The following is a 23,076-nucleotide window of genomic DNA, read 5'->3' as shown; positions in this document are numbered from 1 at the left end:
GCGTCTCAGTGCGTTTTCAGATACTGTAGTTTTGATAGTCTGCCGCTTACATGAATCGCAGCGTAGACATGAAAGAGCTGTGTGAAAGCCTAGTTGCGCCTCCGGGCTCAGTTGTTTTGAGTTTGAAATTTTAAATTCTATCAACTGTCAAATAGCCACTCGCTTCACACATGAATCAGTCAAACAGGCTAGAAGGCGTCCTGCGTAGCGTTGTGTTCATTTCAACGTAGCATGGATGCAGCGGATCTGATGACAAAAGGGAATATTTTGACACCCTCCTCGCTTCGCTTGAGCAATTAATCTCATATCAGTAAACCACACGCAAATGCTTGAACACGCGCTTTATCAGTTGACCTCTAGTTCAAACAGATCACCCACAGATAAGCGCTCTTGAAGAAACCAGCACCTCGGCAGTTGTGCCATTGATACACTCGTCGGAGAATGTAGACCTTATCTCTTCAAACGTTTGAAATGGGGCTTCAATCAAAAAGCAAAAAAGTAGAGCGGTATTTATATTTACCAGTTTGTTCTGTTGATTAATAATGTTTGTGGAAATAAGTTAACCATCACACACAGACACACTCATACGGCTATACAAGCGTCAGTTTCAACTATGTCCAAAAAATTCGAAGTTCTTCATCCATTGCAAAGGTCTTCCTTTCAAGAAACAATAGAAACCCTGTGGGAATATTTAAATATGCCATTTAGTATATAATCCAATTGCCTTTTGATCTCGCGTCCATCCCTTTCTAGGATAGATCCGGCAAATTCTCGAATGTTAACCGTACCTCGTTCTTATTGTCATCTGTGATCATTCGCATTTTCGAGGAATTTATTTCGCGCTCTTTTCTAGCGATTACCATATATGGAAAATTAAGGTGTGAAATAACACACTCCGCGGTGAATCAAAACGAGGCTTCAGTCTCATTGAGTAAGAATAAAAAATGACGACCGGCACTTAACCTTGATACATTTTTTCCCTGGGTATAACAGTCCCTTTCCCCAATGTCTAACCCATCGATATGCAAGTTTCCGAGGTCGTCTTTCTTCTGGCGTGGTGTGTCATAGCGACCGCAAACGAAGAAAGCGACGGAGATGTCCATTTTACTAACTCCTGGGCCGTTCACATAGATAATGATGACATCGCAGAAGTTAGCAACATCGCGCACAAACACGGCTTTGTCAACCAGGGTCAGGTATTTGGTGTTCTTAATGCTTGATGTAAAGAGACCGATGTGTTGTTTCTACCTGGCTTTATTTATGAAAAGACGTTCAATTTCGCGAAGATCTTCTAACGCTTTATTTAATTGTTTAGACGAGGTCAGCTTAAACGATAGCCGGTTTGTTATCGAAAGACAGGTTACCTGAAACCATGTTGTTGTGATCCTCAGATTGGAACCCTTCCGGGTTATTATCACTTTGTCAAACACAGTGTCAGAGAGAGATCGAGACGAAGCTTGGACGAACATGTAGAGAACTTGTTATCAGAACCCAGGGTAAGGTTTCATCTCTTTGATTATCTTTCATTGTTTTCACCTTACTGGTGGAATTTAAATCAACTAAAGACAATAATTTATTACGAGAGGTCAATTACAAAACGTAAATTCCAGACGGCCACAAACTGATGTGCTTCAGTCAATCTTGACCCGGAAGGGTTAAACTCCACCAAGATTCAGTGATTTTTTTTCGATTTTCTGGTGCAAAAATCATCTTTGCGTGGTCACGGTTGCTTGGATTTTTTTTCTTGTTTTGTTGACTGTTCACTGGCTTGAGAGGTTATCAAGAAGGCGGAACTTCAGCCAGCTCAGTAATGTTAACCATGCGGTGACAAAAACTATCCGATCGTGAAATAAATCGTCAAATGTTGAAAACACCTTTAATTTCTTTTTCTTGGTTTTGGGTTTTAGTAGTTCTAACATCGATATGCTCTTAAAATAAGACGAATGAAGAGGTTAGTTTTTAAAGAAACTGTAATTTTGCGTCTGTGGGGAGTGGAAGACGAAAATTTACTAACGGTAAATTACCCACCCTGAAAAATACTTGGCGCGCTGATGTTTCGAGCGTTAAGTCTTTCTTCGTCAGAGCGCAATTTTACCTCGTGAATATTTTCTTCGCTGGTTAATTTACCGTTATCAAATAGTTTGATAAAACCGGTCAGTGCAATTGTAACTTGGCTCTGGATTGCAAAAAGTGATCACTCGTGGATTGCTTTTGGTCAAGTATTTAATCCCGGGCGCTAAACGTTTTAGCACAACTTCTTTAACATTTCTTCATGTTTGTGGGTATTATAGTGTCGCAAAGTGTTATTAATGGTTTCGATACTTCTCTGCCAAACCGGCGTTCAGCTTTATGGCATTTCCTTAATTAAGCGGGATAATTAAAATGACTGTTTTTACCAGTACACAAAAATTTGGTTTTATCATAATGATAATGTAAATTGACCACCGTACATTCTAAAAGCTGAAGTTTCGAGCGTTAGCCCTTCGTCAGAGCGAATCGGAAGGGCTAACGCTCGAAACGTCAGCTTTTAAAATCTCTGTTCGGTGGTCAATTTACATTATCAACTCCGTTGATAAAACCAAATTTTTGTGTACTACTTCTCCACCGACGCAGTACCACAGTTTCTCAGGACAAAAAAATACGCCCTTTATTCATTTGTTTTTACCAGTAACCAACGATGCGTTTTAGGGCAATTACACTTGCTCACTTCGAAATGTCACAATTCCGATGAATTTCTTTGAAAACGCTTTTGAAAGGGTAATCAAATCAGCATTTTCGCTTTATTGGTTAAAATAAAACACCACCCTCAGCCTACGTTTCTTTCCTTTTTATATCTATCCGCGATCGTGCAACCAAGTGATTTTCACGATTTAAGGCCCGAGTGAACGGCTTGAACATTTGCCTCAACACCCGTTCGATTTTGTTGAACAGAGATGTTGAAATCTGTTCGCCCCGCTCTTTCAACTGTGTTGAAACGAAGTTAAATGAGTTTAAGAGCATTTAAACTTTGCTTCAACCACCATTCAACATTCAGCCGTTTCCCCCCCCCCCCCCCCCCCTCCTCTTTCAACATTGTTGGTTAAGCGCGTGCGCACTATCGGTCTCTCAATGACGTATTTATGTCCATATCCACAGCAACAACCGCGGCTGCAACCTGGGATTGAATGTTGAATCAAATGTTGATGATATGTTGAAACGGGGTGCCCACCCCAGCTTTCAACATCGTTCAACAAAATCGAACGGATGTTAAAGCAAATGTTGAAGCCTTTAAGCCCGGGCCTTTAGCGTGAAACATTGATAGATTGAAAAACAGTGTCCATAAATTTCAGATTCCAAAAATGGAATCACTCTCTGGTGCGTCTATATTTTACTTTGTTATTTTGTCTGGTTGGCCGACTCCGTCGAAGCATATACTGTTACTTTACATAAGGCTTTTTTGAACAGCCCTGGTACTTTGCTGTATTTGAATAGAGATCGCTCGTGGATACATGATACAAGAACTGTAAAAGAGGTACAGCCCAACTAATTGAAGGTACCGTCCACCGTTGCAAGAATCGTTTGAATCGTATACCATTAAAAGGAAGATATTTCAAGACGTAAAACTTTGCAAGCATTTTGCCTTTTATTACCCTTGAAATCGTGTTAGGGATGCGGTGTCTGCGCAGTGACGGTTAGAACTCTCGCCTGCCGGCAACCAATTTGGCCCGGGTATGCCGAATCCCAGACTCGGCGCTATGTGGACTGAGTTTGTTGATTCTCTACTTTGCTCCGAGAGGTTTTTCTTCTGGTGCTTCGGTTTTCCTCTCTCCTCAAAAACCACCATTTGACTTGATTGAGTTGATCTTTATGTGCAATTTCCCCAATCAGTGCTCCAGCGCTAAAGAACTTGGCACTTAAAGCATGTTCATTATCGTCATGTTTTAAGCCGGACCAGCTTTTTTAGAATTAAGAAGCGGACAGTTGTTTTACAACTTAATTTTTTCGGCTTTTCCAATGACGAGCCCCGGATAGGGGTACAGTAAACACTTGCATATAAGAACAAGTGGATTAGGAACATCAGGCTGAAATTTGGCCAATAAAGCACCTGTCCATATAAATAAGAACAAATTCAGCCTGATAAATAAAACATGTTCTTAATACAAACGGAAAGGGTATTAGGATAAGGAAACAATACAGTACAGTAACTTAAATCAAAGTACTATGGTTTTCAGGACAATTACAAACTATAAAATCTATTACAAAACAGCATTGTATGTTAATTAAACCTCTAGTAATATATAATTTGAAGTGTTTCTGAAACCAATTTTAAGACCACTTTCAGGCTGATTTCTGACTAAGCACCCCTCAAATAAGAACACGATCAGCCTCAAACCTGAAAAAAGTGTTCTTATATGCGTTGTTTGCTGTATTGCAAACCAAAGAAGTCGCATTTTTTTACCTTCATAGTCTCTTGCCATTATCTATTAATGCATTCCCTCTCGGCGCCGGCAAGATTCGATAAAATGACTAGAATGAGATTTTCCAAATGACCAAATATTCCGAATAGATCCCAAAAACAACACAGATTGCAAACTTTCCAAAGAGTACCAAAAAAGGCAAAGTATTAATACTTTGCCTAGAATCTGACAATTCTGATTCACAGGTGAAATGGGTGGAACAACAAAGGATTCTGGAACGGAGCAAGCGTGACGTAATACCAGGTGAAGATGAGTTGGTGCAGAGATCGATTGAAAGACTGAGAAAAGATAACGCTATCACAATCCGCGATCCTTTCTACAAAGATCAGTGGTATCTGGTAAGTTAATCAAATAATTGTATCTTGAGACGTCCTATGATTAAAAGTTAGCAGATTGTGGTGAAAACGCTTAGGGTGGAATTTTTCATTTGCATGAGGGTAATTCACTGTAGTAAGTTAATCAGTGTTTAGGATGTTCAGTTTTAGTCCGACATGGATGAGGAAAGATCAGGGTTTCAGATGCCCAAAACTTTCGACAAAGAAAGGCGTGCGGTTCAGTGACTTTAGGGTCGAAAAGTTGAGGGTCGTCTATCCTAAACAAGCCGCTGTAATTTCAGTATTTCAAAGTGTAGTTTTCGATAAGTATAGGTAATCAAATGGTGACGATTGAAATTAGGTAATAACCTCAAAAAGCGAATTTACGAATTATCACAGTTTGTAGAATTAAGAACAGCTTGTTATTTTTACTGGGTTGCCTTATAAGGCAAACCCAGTCGAGGTCTACGTTTAGTTTGTTTGTTTTCTTTTTTTTTTTTTTTTTCGTTTTTTTTTTTTTTTTTTTTTCCGTGTCGGTAAAAGTCTTGCCTGTCACTCCCCTGGTAAGTAGTGTCTTTGTGTATAGAGCCTTCTGCGCGTATTTTCTTAGGATCGAGAGGGTAGTGGAACTGCGTAGATTTCTCTTGTGGACACAGTAGAATCATTAACTTAGCCTGCAATGGCGTCGAAAGTCATGCAACGCGAATGGCGTTTTAGTGGATCCTTAAACAAAATATACCCTTATGGAGCTCAATAATGGAAAGTCAGTTGGATAAACTAGGCATGAATCTCAAAAGCGACGAGTACTGGACTTCGACAACAATCTATCGCCCGTCGAGACGAAATCAAAGTGAGCAGTATTTACCTGAAGTACATGGTAATTTGACACAATTGAGTTTCTTGTCTTCACGCACGCAATCAAATAGGAAGAGGTTTTCGCCTCTAAGAGCAAATATGTTGTTTGTTTCAATAAAATTTTCGCTGGAAAAGGATTCTGTGGTATTTTCTGCCTTTGTGAATTATAATATCATGTCGTGTATTGAATTTTCGAGCTTAAGGTTCAAATGTGATATGGGAGAAGTTTTTTAGTATTGCTCTGTAAGCAGGAAGGGTTCACAGGCCTGTTGGAAGCGTGCTTGAGTTTCAACAAAATGAGCCCCAAAATCAGTGAAAACTTGTGACGCAGATGAATAATAAAGTAGCTGCTATTTCCAAAATGATGGAATTACCTGGTGATAAATCACGTCGTACACGTCTTGGAGAGTAAATTTTGACTTTGCATAAACAAGAGTTGGGCGATTGTGATCTTTGTTTTGACTTCGCTCATTTCATTGTCAAACTTTATCACACTTGACAGAAAAAGAAACTTACAAAAACCCGGTATCTTGGGCATATGAATTACGGGGTGGTGACTTCTTTGCCTAAAAGCAACTCACTTAACGAAACTGTCCTTTTTCAAACAACAACAAGGATTCAAACAGCTTCAATTCTTACAGAGTTCGATAAAACATGCGGTGGGGCAACCAAAGCGATGGGAGCTGTGTTGGGGTTTCAGTGTGAAAGTACAAACGGCTACTAACACTCTTATAACTCTTTTTTCATTATTATTTTACTAACCCACAGTCTGCAGTCTGCATTTTACCCTCAGTCTGCATTTTATCCCTGGTCTGCAGTCTGCAGTCTGCGTTTTACACTGACCGGTTATTTGAGTGGTTTTTGGCAACAGAGGTTAATTATTCGTAATGCGATCGCTTCCGTTGCCGTTAGCAATGGGTCGCAAATTTGACACTTTTATCGCATTATCACATTACGCATTGAACCACGTTATCTATTATTCCTAAAAATCTAAAAATATTCGTGCCTTATCAGTTTTCGGTCGAATTTATGTCTAAGAAGGCAGATAAATTGCAGAAAATATTAGTTTTGCATCCAAAAATTCGTAATCAACGCTAAAATGACCAAATTTTGCCTAGAAAACATATTTTACTGTTATTTTTCTTAAATTTTTTCGTTCAACTTTCGCTTTTATAAAATGTTTCAGTTTTCTGTAAATAAGTTATATGCTGTTGGAAAGCTTATTTTCTTAGCTTTAAAATGATGTATTTTTTCCCCCTAACTTAAATATTTTTTGAGAAAAAAAAAACATTTTTTGGCGATGGCTGATTTACCGCGGTTTTCTCGCGGTTGGGAAAGTAGGAAGAAGAGTTAGGCCAGTAGCCAGGTTTTTAACCTCAGAAAAGGATCGGTTTCGTCGTACGAACGTGTGAGGACCTGTTAATTACCTTTTGGTTAGTTTTTGCAAGCCCGGGGGGGGGGGGTACTCCCATATGAAACAGACGGGGATGCTCGTCGTCTCGCTTAGGGGTGTAAATTTTGGATTTTGGTCTCGCTTAGGGTGTTTCGGGCAAAGCGCCAATATTTTAAGCCGCCAAGGTCAAAATTTGCTTAAGTCACGCCCAGATTGGTCTCCTTTAGGAGTCACAAAAAGCTTGAGCCACGCCCAGATGGTCTCCTTCAGGGGTTAAATTTAAAATTTCCGACTAGCATCCCCGTGTGTTCCAAATGGGAGGCCCCCCCCCCCCCCTCCACCTCCGGGGCTGCACGTACCACAGGCAACCCAGTGTACCCTCACGGAGGGTCTAGTATATTATAATAACACGGGTGACAAATTACTCCATAATCTTGTCGCGAAATCTCACTTATGAAATTACAATGTGGCCATGGCAACTTTTTCTTCAGTGCCAAAATGGCGTCTTATGAACGTAATTTGTTACTCATGCATGATATCAATACCTAATCAAATGGTATACTCGTGCAATTACCGAATAATCTCACTTGCGTTTTGTCCAAAATCAAGTAATTTCCCCTGCCTAAAGGCTTGAGAAATTATTTGATTTTGGACAAATCGCGCGTGAAATTACTCGACAATTCTCTGAGTGCATCGTTTCAAGGAAATATGTTTTGTGTTGTTTATGTTGCATGAGCGTTATTTACTTATTTCTTTTTCTAGCTAACGACAGCCGAGGGAAATTGTATAAGATTTGAAAAAGACTTTTTGTCTAGTTTTTTTTTCCATTCACATGATGTGGTATATATCCTGTGATTGGTGGACTTAACCTAATGAATGGTTGAAAAAAAGAACAGTAAAATGTGAAAAAACTGCGTCATTGTAAGGAATATAACAAACAATATTTTATTTCCTATCAGCAAAATATTGGCCAATCATCTGGTCCGAGCGGAATTGATATCAATGTATTACCAGTCTGGGCTAAAGGTTATTCTGGGAAAGGAATTGTGGTGTCCGTCTTGGATGATGGTGAGTTTGAGAACAATAAAAAATTAGAGACGAGGTGATGTAGCACCCTGGGGCCCTTCCGTATGCTTAACTTCTCTCGCACTCTTAATGTTCTGGCCGTCCATACTACGAAGCAATCATGTTTGTTCTTGCGCGAGAGATTGGTCGTAGAACACTGCGTTCTTGTTTTCTTGGAGGATAGAGTCAGCCCAAAACGCTTACAGGTCTCATTGAGTATGCTCAAATGTTTTTCGGCCTCATACACGGATTCATCATCTGCATACAAAATCCACTTGATAGCTTCTGTTCCATGCGTTCCACCTCCAGTCGGTGTCGTTGTTTTGTGTTAGTACAAAAGTGTGGTATGTTGATGTTTTCTTCTTACACTTCTTACAATCTTTCTTAAAGACAGTGTTATAATGAGCAGGTAAAATCTCAGTTGGTCATCAAGAATGATATTTTTCGTGGCCTACTAAAAATGGAAAACTTTGTCAATGGAAAATTGGGTTTACCTGGGTCTACGATCAACTCTTCTTATTTGAAAACGCGTTGTCTAGATGTATATGCTTGGACAGCACCTGATATGATCACCTTTTTCCTTGCTTTATAGATGGACTTCATTTATATAACAATAGTTCATGACTAACTCATTAATTCCATATGGTAGTTGTTTTCTGAAGAGTAAAATTTCGTTATTACTGCATATCAATCTCCTTCCCTATTTTTCTTTATTTTACAGGAGTGGACCACACTCACCCCGATCTGAAGAACAACTATGTAAGTTGACATGACGTCGGAAATGACTTTTTCGATGGTGCCTCGGGAACACTCGGAAAAAAATCCGACTGTAGGTTTTTTTCTTCGAGGTTTGGGACTGGAATTCTGATATAGTCTTTGAAGCTTAAGACTTGAGTATAAGCCTGTAAATTGCCAAGACCTTTTTATTTTTGAGAGCAACAAGTGGGGAACAATTAAATGTATGTGGGTATATGACGTATGTGCCGGCTTTCCTGATAAGTGAATCGACGGTCATGATATTCGCCGCTGTTGGTAAGAAAATGACAGATGCTGCCTTATCTATAAACAACGTCGTGAAAGCATTTCAAACAAGAAAAATTCGGAAACATCGCTTATCTCCTAATTAACCGAAAGCTGGAATTTACCGGGTGTTGAGTAACTTGGCCAAGACGATCAATATCACTCAAGTTATCCTTGGCTTGTACATTTGATATTACGACCAAGTCGCCGGCATTGAGATTTTCACAACAAATAAGCTGGTTTTCTTCGGTGATGCAAGGATAAGCACACTGAGTAATAACAAACGCAATCTCAGTAGCTTCTCTTATATAAGAGCTAGGCCATAATTTCAAAACCAAGTTTGCGTTGGTTGTATTACAAAGCATATTAGAGAATTTTTGCATCACGTTTATGAGAAATGGCAAACGTTAGTCATTGCTGTCGTGACTGGGTAAACTCCCTGAAAAGGATATGCTATCCTATGGACACTACGCAAATTTCTTTTTAAGGTAAAACGTTCAAAGAACATGCTGTTTTTTCCTTTAGGATCCTGACGCAAGTTTTGACTTCAATGACTTTGACGGAGATCCAAAACCACGTGATGAAAACCTAGAAAACTGGTAAAAATAAAAAAAAATAAGAATTTTGTAGACTCCCTACAGCTACACAAACATTAATTTGTATTAGTATATATCACACAAGTGAATAGTGCTTTTGGCGCGCTCTGATTGGCTAGCCCGGAGATGATTATCCAAGTACTATTCACCTCCACTTCGGTGAATAATTGTTAAATATTGTCATGGATTATGCTTCATGCTCCATACAGTCTGACTGATATTGTTGGCAAGGCATTGCTCTGGGCGAACTCCGTTTGCTGGGACACAAATAATAATACCACATATGTTTGGGATATTTTGGCCAAGCCCTGATAGGCTAGGCCGTTTATTGAAAATCAGTATGGTAACCTAGGAAATACCCAAATATAGAAGACATGATCCCAGCAAAGATGAGGGGACACACACAAGAAGGTAAAATTAGGGAGGGTGGGGAGGGAAAATTGATTTGACTCTGCTGAATCAGCCTCCCCTACCTTGCACAAATGGTGAATGATCTTGAGAAAATCTCGGATGACAGAAATGCTCAAACTGCAACATGGGAAATAACTAACCTAAGCATGTCACTCACACTCAGCATAAAGCCATTTATTTCCTCTGGGCAATAAATTTCCTTTATTTGGAATGGTAAGTCTTTGATCTAAAATGGCGCAAGAATTTCTTTGCGAGGAAAACCAATCGAAAGATCACTCGCTCGGTGAAAATGCCATCCAGTACACAAATTTAATGTTTCGAAGTTGTTCGCTAGTGTGGGCTGCTGAGTAATGATAATATGTATAAGAGTTTGCAGTGCTTAATGAAGACCCGTAATTAACCGTAGTTGCTATGTGAACGAACGAGCGAAACGAGAAAGCAATACTCGTGGTCTTCCACATGCGCGTGATAAAACGTCTTTTTCGTTTTACAGCCATGGAACAAAATGTGCAGGAGAAGTAGCAGCCCAGGCTGATAATGGTATATGTGGTGTGGGCGTGTCTTTCAATGCCAGCATTGGAGGTGAGTTCTTATCACGAACAGAAGCATCCATCGTCTTCATATAGCAACTTAAGGTATAGAGCGGTTTTCAATTGAGTGTCGAAAGTAATTAGCGGATTGCTTTGGTTTTGCATTACTTCACTCAGTGATTGGTTCATAGTTATCGCGCCAATTTTTGAACCAATCAGAAGTGAAACCAAAACCAATCGTGGCTCGCGCGTGCACATTTTCCCGCGCTTTTTGTCGGCCACGTGTAATTACTTCGAGATTTGATTGGTTTACTAGATTGTCTCCGTCCTTTTTGATTGGCCAAATTAATTACTTTGGTTTTGGTTTTGGTTTTACGACACTCGATTGAAACTCGCTCTGTTTGAAGTTCGGGTAATAAACGAAAGATAAAAGAAATCTTCTCACTGACAATTTAAGCAATTGTGTGTCACGGACACCTGAAAATTTTCAGGCAGCTTCAACGGGACTCAAACTCATGACCTCTGCGATGCCCGGTGCAATGCTCTACCAACTGAGCTATGAAATCTGCTCCCGGGGGGGGGGGGGGGGTGACCTTGTAGCTCAGTCGGTAGAATAGCGGTGATGTAACCCGAAGGTCGTGGGTTCAATTCCCACCCTGGTCAGAGTTTTTCTCTGTCTTTGAGTAGGCCCATTTCCATTAGTAGGGCGAACACTCACATGGTTCATATGGGGTCAGTATAACACTAGCACTTTACATTACACTCTAATCAGTTAAGTCTGTTCAAATATAAGTGCTACACAGCCAACGTTTGCAAAAACGTAATCCTTCCTACGAAGCCACTTGGTTTGGAGCATGTCCAAATAAGTGCGATGACCACTTCTGTCTTTCGATTTTCATTATCTAAATAATTCAAGCTGTGTTGTCTAAATATTTTTCAGGTATACGCATGCTGGATGGAAAAGCAACGGATACGCTAGAAGGAAGTTCGCTAAGTTATCGATCAGATTACATCGACATCTACAGCTGCTGTTGGGGTCCTAAGGATGATGGAAAGAGATTTGGGAAACCAGGCTACTTAGCCAGTAAGGCGCTGCAAATAGGCGCTGAAAGGGTACGATAAAAAGCCGTTTTTCAAGTTGTTCACCGTCCCGTCCCGTCCCGTCCCGGAAGTCTCTGTTAACCATCAATAGATGCATGTCCCCCAGAGCAGAGGGACATTTTGTTGTATTAAGAACATGGGTAAACGACCTAGTATTCTTGTAGCTCAAGGTGTAGTGCCGGCATCCGACCGGTATTACGGTAGTCGTAGGTCTGAACCCTGCCTAGGGGCCCGTTTCTAGAAAGTCCCGAAAACTTTTCGGACCCGGATAGCCATTTGTGAACCTACCAACCGCTTGTTTTGGAATGCCGATCTTTTAACATGTTTTCAAGGTAGCTAAAAGTAAACTGACTGTGAAATTTGACGACTTAAATCCTCTCTGTTCTTGAGATACAGAAGGAATTGTGAGACCCGAAAATGGCCCGTAAAGTTTCGGGACTTTCGAGAAATGAGCCCTAGGAATCTGATTTATTAATAGACCATTTTCGTATTCTCACGGCTGGACTGGCATGACTGCTGGACTGGCATGAAATGGAAGCTAATGCGGGCAAATTAATTTGCCCGCATTAGCCTCCATTTCATGCTACAATAGGTCAAGTCCAACCCTGAGAATACGAAACTGGCTTATTGCCCTCTCACTCGTCGCCAAGCAACTAACTTGTCATCCTCCTCACGGGCGCACTACGCTATTAACCATAATGGTGAGGTTTGTGAGAGCGTTTTTCAATTGATTGTCGAAAGTAATTAGCGAATTGCTGTGGTTTTGCATTACTTCACTCAGTGATTGGTTCATAGTTCTCCCGTCACTTCTTCAACCAATCAGAAGTGATACCAAAAGCCAATCGTGGCTCGCGCGTGCACATTTTCCCGCGCTTTGTGTCGGCTACGTGTAATTACTTCGAGTTTTGATTGGTTTGCTGGATTGTCTCCGTTCTCTTTGATTGGCCAAAGTAATTGCTTTAGTTTTGGTTTTACGACACTCGATTGAAACTCGCTCTGGTATGGTTAACTGATTGAAATTTGTACCCTCTCTAGGGCCGTGGAGGTAAAGGTAACATCTATGTGTGGGCGACTGGAAACGGCGGTCTAACAGATGACGACTGCAACTGCGATGGTTACACGACTAGTATATACACCATTTCAATCGGTGCCATAAGCGACCACGGTCTATCAACGTATTACACCGAGAACTGCGCGTCAACTTTGGCTGTCACCTTCTCTGGAGGTTCTCATAGAGAAACCACCGAGAACAAAGTTGTGAGTTGTGAGAAGTCTACAGACTGACTGCTTTTCCTTTTTCTTCCTCTTGAGAAACAAAGCTACCAGTTTCCTTGCCTCAAGGGACATCACATATACAAACATAGTTAGTTCAACAAATATTGCATTCTCTGGTTTCTCTCGGAATGCAAATCACTTTTGAGACGGTTGCTGTAACGAATAAGGCTCATACTTTTGGGGCTATTTCGGAATTTGAATAAGCGAAATAATTGTGTTTGGAAAAAAATATTGAATTCACTTTTTTTTAGGGGGGGGGGATGTCCCAAACATCAAGGACTCGGCAAGCTGGATCAGTCGTGGCTATCGCATTCGCCGCAACCTTGATGATTACAAAAACCCTATCTGATTTACAGTTCTTTTATCTATAGTTCTCTGTCGTAATCCAAAGCATAAATGTAGTTTTAAACAGACTAAACTTCCCAAAAGAATACTTCTTTTGAGATTTACCTTGTTGTGTTCGTTCCAAGGTAACCACGGACCTTCATCATAAATGTACTGAAGTTTTCAAGGGAACCTCATCGGCAGCACCGCTGGCCGCAGGAATGCTGGCTTTGGTCTTGGAAGCAAAGTAAGAGAAATGTGTAGTGATTTGTAAACGAACACTGGAAGATTTACAGGCCAAAAAGTAGAAAATTATACCCAAGATTTTGCAATGTTTTCTCTTCGTGGGCAGGGTAACGCACTGAGTAGTTTGCGTGCAAAATTTTCACGACGGTGTGTCTGGTTGAAATTCCGCTCTGAGCACCGATTGTATTTGTAATGGTTACCAGTGCTGTGTGCTGACACAGTTGTAATTTTCAATTCTTGCTCCCTAAAGCTACACGCCTTCAAAACTATTCTTATTTTAAATACAGATTCTTAATCAACTTATTTAAACTGACCAGGTTTTTGAGGGTCAACCATTTTGTGACAAATGTCGTTACGACATTGGTGGCTCGAGCACACTCGGAAAAAAATCTCGGTGCTTCCAAAAGGAGTCGCACCAATGAATTCGGGATACAATCGTGCAGAATTCGCCAGGATCGGGTTCCAAATTCTTGGTAAAATGGTAGTAAGGAGTAAATGTGATCCAAGTTGATTCAAGCTGTAAAAAAGAATAACGAATAGAAAATGGTCCTACGCCTTTAAACTCTTTCAACGCTTTGTCTTTCATTCAGTCCAAAATTAACCTGGCGAGACGTACAGCATCTTATAGTGGAGACATCTCAGATCACCAGTCCGCTAGATGAAGGATGGAAGATCAACGGGGCTGGAAAACGTTACAATCGCAAATTTGGCTTCGGGCGCTTGGATGTGAGTAAGATGGTGATCAAAGCACTGTCGTGGAAGAAAATAGACAGACAAAGACTGTGCCATGGAGCCACACACACCACAACAAGGTATGTTACGTTACTGTCAAAGAGCTCCAAGGTCAATTCATGGGTTCAACAATACAGCCACAGACCATTTTCGTATTCTCGGCATTGGACCGGAACTAGCTTGCAATGGAGGCTAATGCGGGGGAATATATTACAAAGTATTTGCATTTGAAAAGATTCTCCCACATTAGCCTCCATTGCAAGCTATTGTAGCTCCAGTCCAATACTGAGAATACGAATATGTTCTATTGTCGTGGTAAATTTTTACTATAGTCAGAAGTCCATAAACCATAAGTATCGATCTCTTCCATTTTGAACTTGGCCCATCAGTCTGCGGTAATCTCTAAATTAAGAATATGATACAGGTCCCGCCAAATAATGACCAATCATATTGGGCCTCATGACTACACCGCCTTTGATTGCTCCGCAGCCAATTAGCTGCACGAGGGATTGCACGTGAAAATGAAAATTTATTAATCAGGCAAGCAACGTCATTCTTCCACGTTTTTCTTCCCGCTAAAAGTCTATTGGTAGCCGTTCTAAAAATAGATAATATCGTAAACTGAGAGGCCGTATTCCATAGCAGGTTATGGACATTTGGTATAGTATGTACTATGCGTAAAGGCAAACATGGACTCTATTGTGTAGGCTGGGTTGTGCGCAGCTGATTTACTTCCGTTTGCAAAGAAATGGAACGACTGTATATGGATGGACCAGTTTTTTTCGTCGAGTCGGCAAACGACAGCAGTAGGGTCGTACCTCTTGTTGAACACCATATTTCATTGCCCATAGAGAGTCGTACTTCCTATTGTTTTCAGTGATAAATTCATCCTTATCTTTGTTCGTTCTATTGTTTTTTTGGCCAATCCTGAAGCCCGGTACAACACGACCCAAGCGCAGATCTCCACTCCCGGTGGACACCCGCCTGATGATACGATTTACTCCAGTTCAGAAACCATTGATCTAGGGAGTGAGGGATTCATTTACATCTGAGGCAGCGGGGGTGCGGCTCAGTGGTGAGAGCACTCGCCTTCCACCAATGTGGCCCGGGATCGATTCCCGGATTCGATGCCATATGTGGGTTGAGTGTGTTGGTTCTCTACTCTGCTCCGAGAGGGTTTTCCGCGGGTACTCCGATTTTCACCTACCCTCAAAAACCAACATTTGATTTGATTTGATTTGTTTTGTTCTGATTTCAGTTGATTTGTAGTGTCCCCAATTAGTAGAGCACGGCTCGGCTAAATAAAGTGATTATGATTATTTCTATAACTCCGCAAGCAAAACGAAGTTAGAATTCTGAGACTTTTCAGGGTTTAGTGCTGGTCTCGACTAACACTGGAAACAGAAGACTACACTTTATTTTAATTACGTTACAACCAACAGATTTATCCCTGCCTCCGGAAGCCTCGCTCTGTCCGCTAACACCTCAGCATGTTCAAGCACCAGCTCGGAAATACGAAAACTAGAACATGTTCAAATAAACGTCACATTGAGGCATCGCCACAGAGGCGATCTCAGCATAACACTGATATCGCCTTCCGGCACGCGGAGCAAACTGCTGGCCACCAGGCGGAACGACCATTCAGCCCGAGGGCTCAAGGTAAACCCCGAACCTTAAAGGATACCTCCATCCTAACAAAAATATCACTTTAAATTGCAGAAAATTATGTTTACAGTCAATATTGTTTGATGGGCGCTGCCATCTTGAATCATTGTGACGTATTAAGGTTACCTAGTGTTGCAAAACAAAGGAGGCTTTTTGTATCAGAACAATAGACCTTATTCATAAATGGCGGCCACTTTATAATTCTTTTGTCGAAGTGCAAATTAGCCTACCAAGCCTCGATACCATACAGTGAATTGAAAAGAATTCTTGCTCTAAAATGAGGCCTGGTAGGCTAATTTGCACGTGGACAAAAGAATTATAAATGTTGCCGCCATTTATGAATAAGGTCTATAGGGCTACCCAAACACGTCATAATTATCCAAGATGGCGGGGCACGGGAAGTTTTGAAAGTGAAAATAAGCGATTCTATTTTTTTTGTCTGATGCAAACACTTTTTTTAAAAAAAAGATTTTCGAAGAACGTTTGTTGCAATCGTTATTTTCTCCGGTTTAACGGCGTTCATTAGTAAGAGTGGAGATGTAATTTAATTTCTCTTTGTCTGTATTTTCCTTGTCGCATGGTATATTTTGGGTGCGTTTGATCTTAAAATCCGACGATCTTTCGGATTTCCAATTGAACACAGTCTTATCTTAGATTCAGATTTTATGTTCCATTGGGAATCCGAAAGATGAAGGTCTTTAAGTCTAAATTCAGATTTTCAAATCGAAGGCACATTTGGCTTAAGAGCGAAGAGTATTGATTTTGATGTGCCAAATTCGATCCTCGGTAACTTCACAATTGCTTTCGAGCTCCCTCTGATCCGTAAACATATAGTCTTAACTATCATTAAACGGGCTGTGTCACGGCAGTGCAGTTCGTTTTGTGTCGTTTTACAATTTAGCCACCCCTTTTCGCTATACAACTTAACGTTAACCCAGAAATTACTTCTAAACAACACAAACCAAAGCATTTTGACGAAAAAATGTCTATTGAGCATACACATAATTAAAGTTACAAACAACAGAAATCACCTTTGAAAAACTGTTAGGCTGAACAGTTTTCAAAAACCTCAATCGCAATCCATTTTAATCTTGTTCAATTTTACCCATCCTTTCCACCTTTTGTATTTGCTGTTTTATTCAAACCCTCCATCAATTTTCTAAATAGTTATTTTCATGTTTCGTGACCCACTTATGACTGACGGACCTGGGAGTCCAAGGAGTTCACGATCGGTTTATTGTGACACAAAACGTTAAATAAATTCCAAATAACCAGCCTAGAGGAGGAACAAAAGCTGTCGGATCTGTTTGAGGCAATCTTAAGTATTTGTTACCTAATTTGTGTCTCCAGAACTGGGTGTTTATGACGGTGCATTGTTGGGGTGAGGACCCCAGAGGACTCTGGACTTTGATTGTTACCGACAATGACAACAACAATCGTAAACATTATGTGGAAAAACTCGCGAAAGGAGACGAAGAAGATGTCACCAGAATATTTCTGGACAGCACTGGAAAACATGGGCGTGAGAGTGATTCCCACATTTCGTCCAGAAAAAGGCACCAAAAGGATCATGTTTTGAAAACGATGGAGGATACGGAAGGAAAACTATTCAACGGCGACGAATTTAAGACATTTATTCACCGGAAAAAGGCACATAGCTCTCATAGCAAGCCTTTGGCGGCGACGACCAAAAAGACGGAGGCAGTGCGACACCGTTTTGTGAAGAAGAAATTTGGCAACTTGACACATGTAAAGAAGGATTGGAAATCTAAAAAGAGCGGAAAAGCTAAAGTGTGGAGAGGACAAGAAATATTAAGTACTTTGAAAAGAAAGAATATTGAAACCAAACCTCATCTAAGAAAAGAACATCGAATTAAAAAGTCGAAAAAAAACCACAGATCATCCAAAAATTTCACTTCGAAAACAGCTTTGGAGATTAAATCTAAAGAAATGGGGCTCAACATTGAGAACGACGACAAGATTAGAAAGAAAATGTTGAAATTTCAGTTGCCTCCAGATTACAAACTAAACACGACTTTCGCTGAAGAAACCTTGAAGAAATTGAGTTCGTCAGTGCTTAAAAACAAAAATGCATCTGACGATGCTAAGGCCTTCGATCTCATCAATAAGTTGATAGCACAGATTGAAGGAAATCCCTTGGTGTCTAAAATTGCAAGGGAAGCCTTAAAGAACCCCGACATTGGGAGACTATTTGGCATCGGTTCCTCTTTGGATGGAACAGGAAAAGGCGAAAAAAACGTTTCCTCATCAAAGAGTCCCAAACACGTCAAGAAAATGAAGAAAGAGTTAGCATTATTTAGCTCGTCTCTAATAATGTCTGGTCAAACAAGCAAGCAGAAAGAAAAATCGAATAGAATTGCTGGTGACATAAAATCTGAACACAATGGAACAGGTGTGACCGATACACTAACACAACCCAAAAGAGTTGATTCAAGTGGGCTAAGACACATTCAGTTCTTCAAAATACTTAGAGAAGCGAGTCATCGAGATGATGCAAATGGCGAAAGTGGAGACGATATGAACTCTGGAAGTGCAGACAGTGTTGGTCAAAACGAAACAGAGACATTTATGTCCAGTTTGGACATGAACGAACCAGCTGTAAACTCAACGATGGAATTCCAAGGAGAAGGCGACTTCCTTGGTGGAGGTGAGAGAGATACGAAAGAAAAAGAATCGGGTGATGGAGAAGGAGGCCATTTCCTTGAACATATGAAGGAGGAAGTTGAAGCTGCCAAGGGAGGCGATGATTTGGTGCCACTCTTTGATTATGACGTGAATAATCTCATTGAAGATAAACCCGCCAAGTCAGTTTGCAACAATTTTTCACAGGATGCAAACAATCAATCAATAATATCAAGCAAAGTACATTGCCAGGAATTCTTAACAAAGGCTGATGAAAATGAGAAGGAAGACAGAAGTCTCGTTCATTACCTGGCCATTAACAAGTTGAAGACAGCCTCAGTGGACAACGACTTAGATGACAGAGAAGACCTCGAAGATCGCACTTCTTCGCTGAATGTTGTGGAAGACAAAGATTTTGGTAGTGATCGAGATTTTACAGAACCTAAATATCACGGCACCGACTTGGAGGTTTTGCAAGAAGCATTAGAGGAACAGCTTTCTCGTCTGTCTAAGGATCCAAATTCAACGAGGGCAAACGCTGGCATTTTGGCTCGAGTTAAGGATGATATTAGCCGTGGCGATATAGATGATTTAGAACTCTTGGAGTCTCAAATCACGGGTGAAAAAACCGATTTTTCCAGAGTTGTTAGAAGCGTATCTTTGGAAGAACAACAAATGAGCTTCCTGGAGAAAGGAGATTATGCAGCCTCTCCAACTCCTCAAATGCTATATGCAGAACTCGACAACGAAAACGAGGAGTTAGAGCCTAGAGGAACTCTTCATCAAGTGGACAAGCAAAAACCACCTCAAGGTTACTATGTGAACGCAGATAAATATGGAAAGGATAATTCGGGAATACTGGAATCGTGGACGTTGATTCTCTATGGAACTAAATAAGTAGGTTTTTAGAGTAGTGTAGCAGCTCTCGCAAGGTGCCCATGATTTGTTTTTGTGGCAGCTTTTATTGTTTCTACGTTTACGTCATTTTTTCTGTCATTTATTCTATTGTTTCCGGTTTGATTAATAAATCAATCACATTCATGATTATTGCACCTTACCAGATTTGTTAACAATGCTCTATTCTTCGTCATTTATGGCATTTTTAGGTGTCTCTAGAAATTTGTAAAATATGTGACAGCAGAGGTTTTTAGTAGTGTCTTATATAATTTTATTGGTATTTTCATAACATTAAAGCGTAGTTAGGAAGAGAATTGCTTTTCTACAACAGCAAGGATCGTTGTTGTGTCGATTGGTTTTTGTATCATTAGTTATTCATGAGGTATCTCCCAACTTGATCACGTGATACAAGTTGAGAATGTTGCTTCTCGCAAAGTGCAGGAGCAAAATTCAAGGACCAACAAAAAGCATGCTTTTAAAATAATTAATGAGTCTTAGAGGTCATTTTAAAGTCTATGGAGTGTTTCCATGGGACGTCACGGAGGCCATGTTGTTCTTCCTAAAAAATGGTAAACGCACAACATGGGGGACAGTCCGCAATTCTGGAAAATGGACGAGCGAGTTCTCAAAATTGGGCGTTTAATTCCGACTTGTAGGAGCAAATCGTGCGATTTCCTGTTCACAATGCACTCAACAAAACTATGTCCAGGAAAGCTTCAAGCTTCGGGTAAATCTCTGGCCAAAACCTTCTCCCAGGATTGTGTACCGTTATTTGTATTATCATTTGTTCCTTTTTGCTGTAGATTTTCCACGTCTTTTTCAATGAAAAAAAAAATGGCAAAAACGACTGTCGGCCTTTGTTTTTTTTCAGTTGGTGCTCTTTGTCACAGCGCGTTGTTGCCATAGCAACTTAATTGGGACATAATAGTGTTTTCACCCATGTGTTCAGTAACCTTGTTTTATGATAACAGATGATGATAGAGCTCAATTCTCGGAGGATTAGTTCGGTACACCAACATGGCGGCCGTTCCATCGTTTAGGAACACCAACATGACCGCCGTAAAGATTTTTAATGCAATATACTCTCAGGCAGACGTGAGAAGTTTACAATTCAATACTAATAAGACCAAACTATATTATGCAATACTATATTACATTCTAGAAAATTCAATAGCTACACAAAGCCAAAAAGGCACCTATTTATGAAGCAGCGCTTAAAGTGTTCAGATCTGACTTGTGGTAAAATATACCTATGACCTCTCTCCCAAAGTGCGCGTGTTTTCTGTGGGGGGAGTAGATGGTTCAGGCAATGATTTTGGGCTGTAACCTTGCTCTATAATTTGGTATCCTTAGTTCAGCAATAGGTGGTCGCTTATTTGTATAACCGTATTTGACTGCGCGCTTAATGAACTTATCTATCTAGGAAAGGTATTTCCCGTCATAGGCACAAGCCCAGACCTCAATGGCATACAAAAACAGATATATAACAAGGCTATCGAATACTAAAGACTTAACTGATTAGAATGTAACGTGAATTGCTAGTTTTCTACCCCATATGAACCATGTGAGCGTTAGCCCTATCAATGGAAATGGGCCCACACACGGACAGAGAAAAACTCTGACCAGGGAGGGAATTGAAGCCACGACCTTCGGGTTAGATCACCGCTGCACCGCTGCCCCGCTGCCCATTTCTATTAGTGGGGCTGACGCTCACGTGGTTCATATGGGGTAGAAAACTAGCAATTCACATTACACGTGATACACGGCCAACGTTTGCAAAAACGTAATCCTTCATTGTATCAAATAGTAAAGTATCCGTAAAATTTACACAAACTCTCAGAATATATATAATCTAGAGCTAGCCATGGGTATCCCAGTTACATGGATGCTCGTTAAATAATTTAATCGTACTTCTCTTGTCGAATCAGAAGGGAGGAGTTTTTTGAGTGTATTATGGGAGGTAAAGGCAAGCTGCATTTTTTTTTTAACTGCTCTCACCCGTGCGTGTTTTGTTGCGCATAACGCCACAAACAGCAAATATTGATTTGCTTTCCATTTTCTCTGATTGTCTGTGCCCCTTGTGATTGGCTCAGTTGACTAATTCCCTTTTTGTTTCAACTAAACTTAACTGCAAACCGCTTTTTCTGTTTTTACATTTTGTTTAAAACCTCTTTTATCGTAATTCTAGTTCGGCAGTTCGACATAAATTTATGTAGATATGTTAAATCGTCAGACCCAGGATTTTTTTTTCATGAGTGGATTTATGGCGGTTCAAGACCTTGATGTAAGGGGACAGGGGAGGGGAGGAGGGAGAGGGTCTTAGCCTTGCCATGTACAGAAAGGAAGTGTTGATACCCCACCACCTCCGGCCTTTTTTCTGGTTTGGTCTCTGCATGTAGTTGGTCCTAAACCTTTTCTTCGGCCACATATGACGCCGAGTCTGAACCCGGGCCACATTGGTGGGAGGCGAGTGCTCTCACCACCCACTGCGCCATCCCTGACCCCATATTGATTCAAGATTGTATCAAATTTTAACATAGATTCAGGAAGCCTTCGTCTAGATGGTTAAATTGTGACCTGATCGTGTGTTAAAGCTAAATGTACTGTTAAATATTTTTTTTTTTTTTACAAACTAGAATTGGAAAAATAAAGATTTAATCAAGCGTTGTATGCAGCCCTCCTTAGTTACTACTCTTACTCTGAACTGGCTGTTATTAAAATATTTCTTAATAATGATAAATAATAACGGTGACATTTACCCAGGAAGCTCCAACCACCCGGAAGAGGTTTTAATTAAAGGAGGTAGAGCCTGCACCCGATCGAATTGGAATTTAGAGATGTTGGTTTTTGAGGAGAGGAGAAAACCGGAGAACCCGGAGAAAAACCTCTCGGAACAGAGGAGTAAAGAATCAACAACAAACATAACCCACATATGGCCACGAATCTGGAATCGAAGCCGGATCACATTGGTGGGAAGCGAGTGCTATAACCAAGCTGTCCTTTGCTCCTTCCTCTTCCTCTGAAGCCCGTTTCTCGAAAGTCCCGAAACTTTACGGGTCAATTTCGGGTGTTACAGTTTCTTCGGTATCTCAAGAAAGGAGAGGATTTAAGTCGTCAAACTTCACAGACATGATCCTTCTAGTTAGCGTGAAAAGTTGTTAAAAGATCGGCTTTCCAAAACAAGCGGTTGGCAGTTTCACAATTGGCTTCTCAAGCCCGAAAAGGTTTTCGGGACTTTCGAGAAACGTGCCCCTGGTCATATTAGGGTGCTTAGCTTCGCGGAAAGAGCGTTTTTGAAACGCGGACGGCAGCCACAAGTGACCTGTTTTCCCTTTTAACCTTTCTTCACACAACCACATTTCATTGCCAGGTTTCTTTTCTCCATTGGAGATGATTAGTATAGAAATTTGGGAGACACAACTGTCCTGGCACGCGAATTGGTCTCTTCCGGTTACCGTCCGCGTCTTAAAAACGCGCGTGCTTAAGCTCCCTTATGATATGGAATAAACCCTTGTTACTTCGGCTCGCGTTGCGAGAGCAAGGATGCAAGGA

At 40.7% G+C, this 23,076-nt stretch overlaps 1 protein-coding gene and 1 long non-coding RNA gene across 3 annotated transcripts in view; one reads left to right on the top strand and one right to left on the bottom strand.

The window, feature by feature from the left end:
• The first annotated feature begins 648 nt into the window (after positions 1-648).
• LOC137997038 (uncharacterized) lies at positions 649-22,182 on the top strand. Of its 2 annotated transcripts, XM_068842744.1 has the most exons (13): positions 649-1,196; positions 1,392-1,496; positions 4,643-4,795; positions 7,979-8,087; positions 8,806-8,843; positions 9,630-9,703; positions 10,605-10,693; positions 11,582-11,754; positions 12,778-12,999; positions 13,488-13,588; positions 14,178-14,399; positions 15,762-15,978; positions 17,335-22,182. In XM_068842744.1, exons 1-13 carry the CDS (start codon positions 1,023-1,025, stop codon positions 19,522-19,524), a joined length of 3,867 nt encoding a protein of 1,288 aa, XP_068698845.1. In that variant the 5' UTR covers positions 649-1,022; the 3' UTR covers positions 19,525-22,182. The 2 variants fall into 2 exon arrangements, with proteins under 2 accessions (XP_068698845.1, XP_068698846.1); XM_068842745.1 differs by lacking the exon at positions 12,778-12,999.
• Positions 8,854-23,076, bottom strand: part of LOC137997039 (uncharacterized) — a 35,494-nt gene continuing 21,271 nt past the window's right edge. The window contains exons 3-4 of the long non-coding RNA XR_011122402.1: positions 13,468-13,576; positions 8,854-9,700 (exon numbers count right to left, since the gene is read on the bottom strand). This is a non-coding gene — a long non-coding RNA (uncharacterized lncRNA). The remainder of the gene's footprint in view (positions 9,701-13,467; positions 13,577-23,076) is intronic.

Source organism: Montipora foliosa, chromosome 3, assembly GCF_036669935.1.
Source record: "Montipora foliosa isolate CH-2021 chromosome 3, ASM3666993v2, whole genome shotgun sequence".
NCBI lineage: Eukaryota > Metazoa > Cnidaria > Anthozoa > Scleractinia > Acroporidae > Montipora > Montipora foliosa.
Note: the sequence above shows the minus strand (reverse complement) of the source record. Positions and strands in the feature narration are given on the sequence as shown.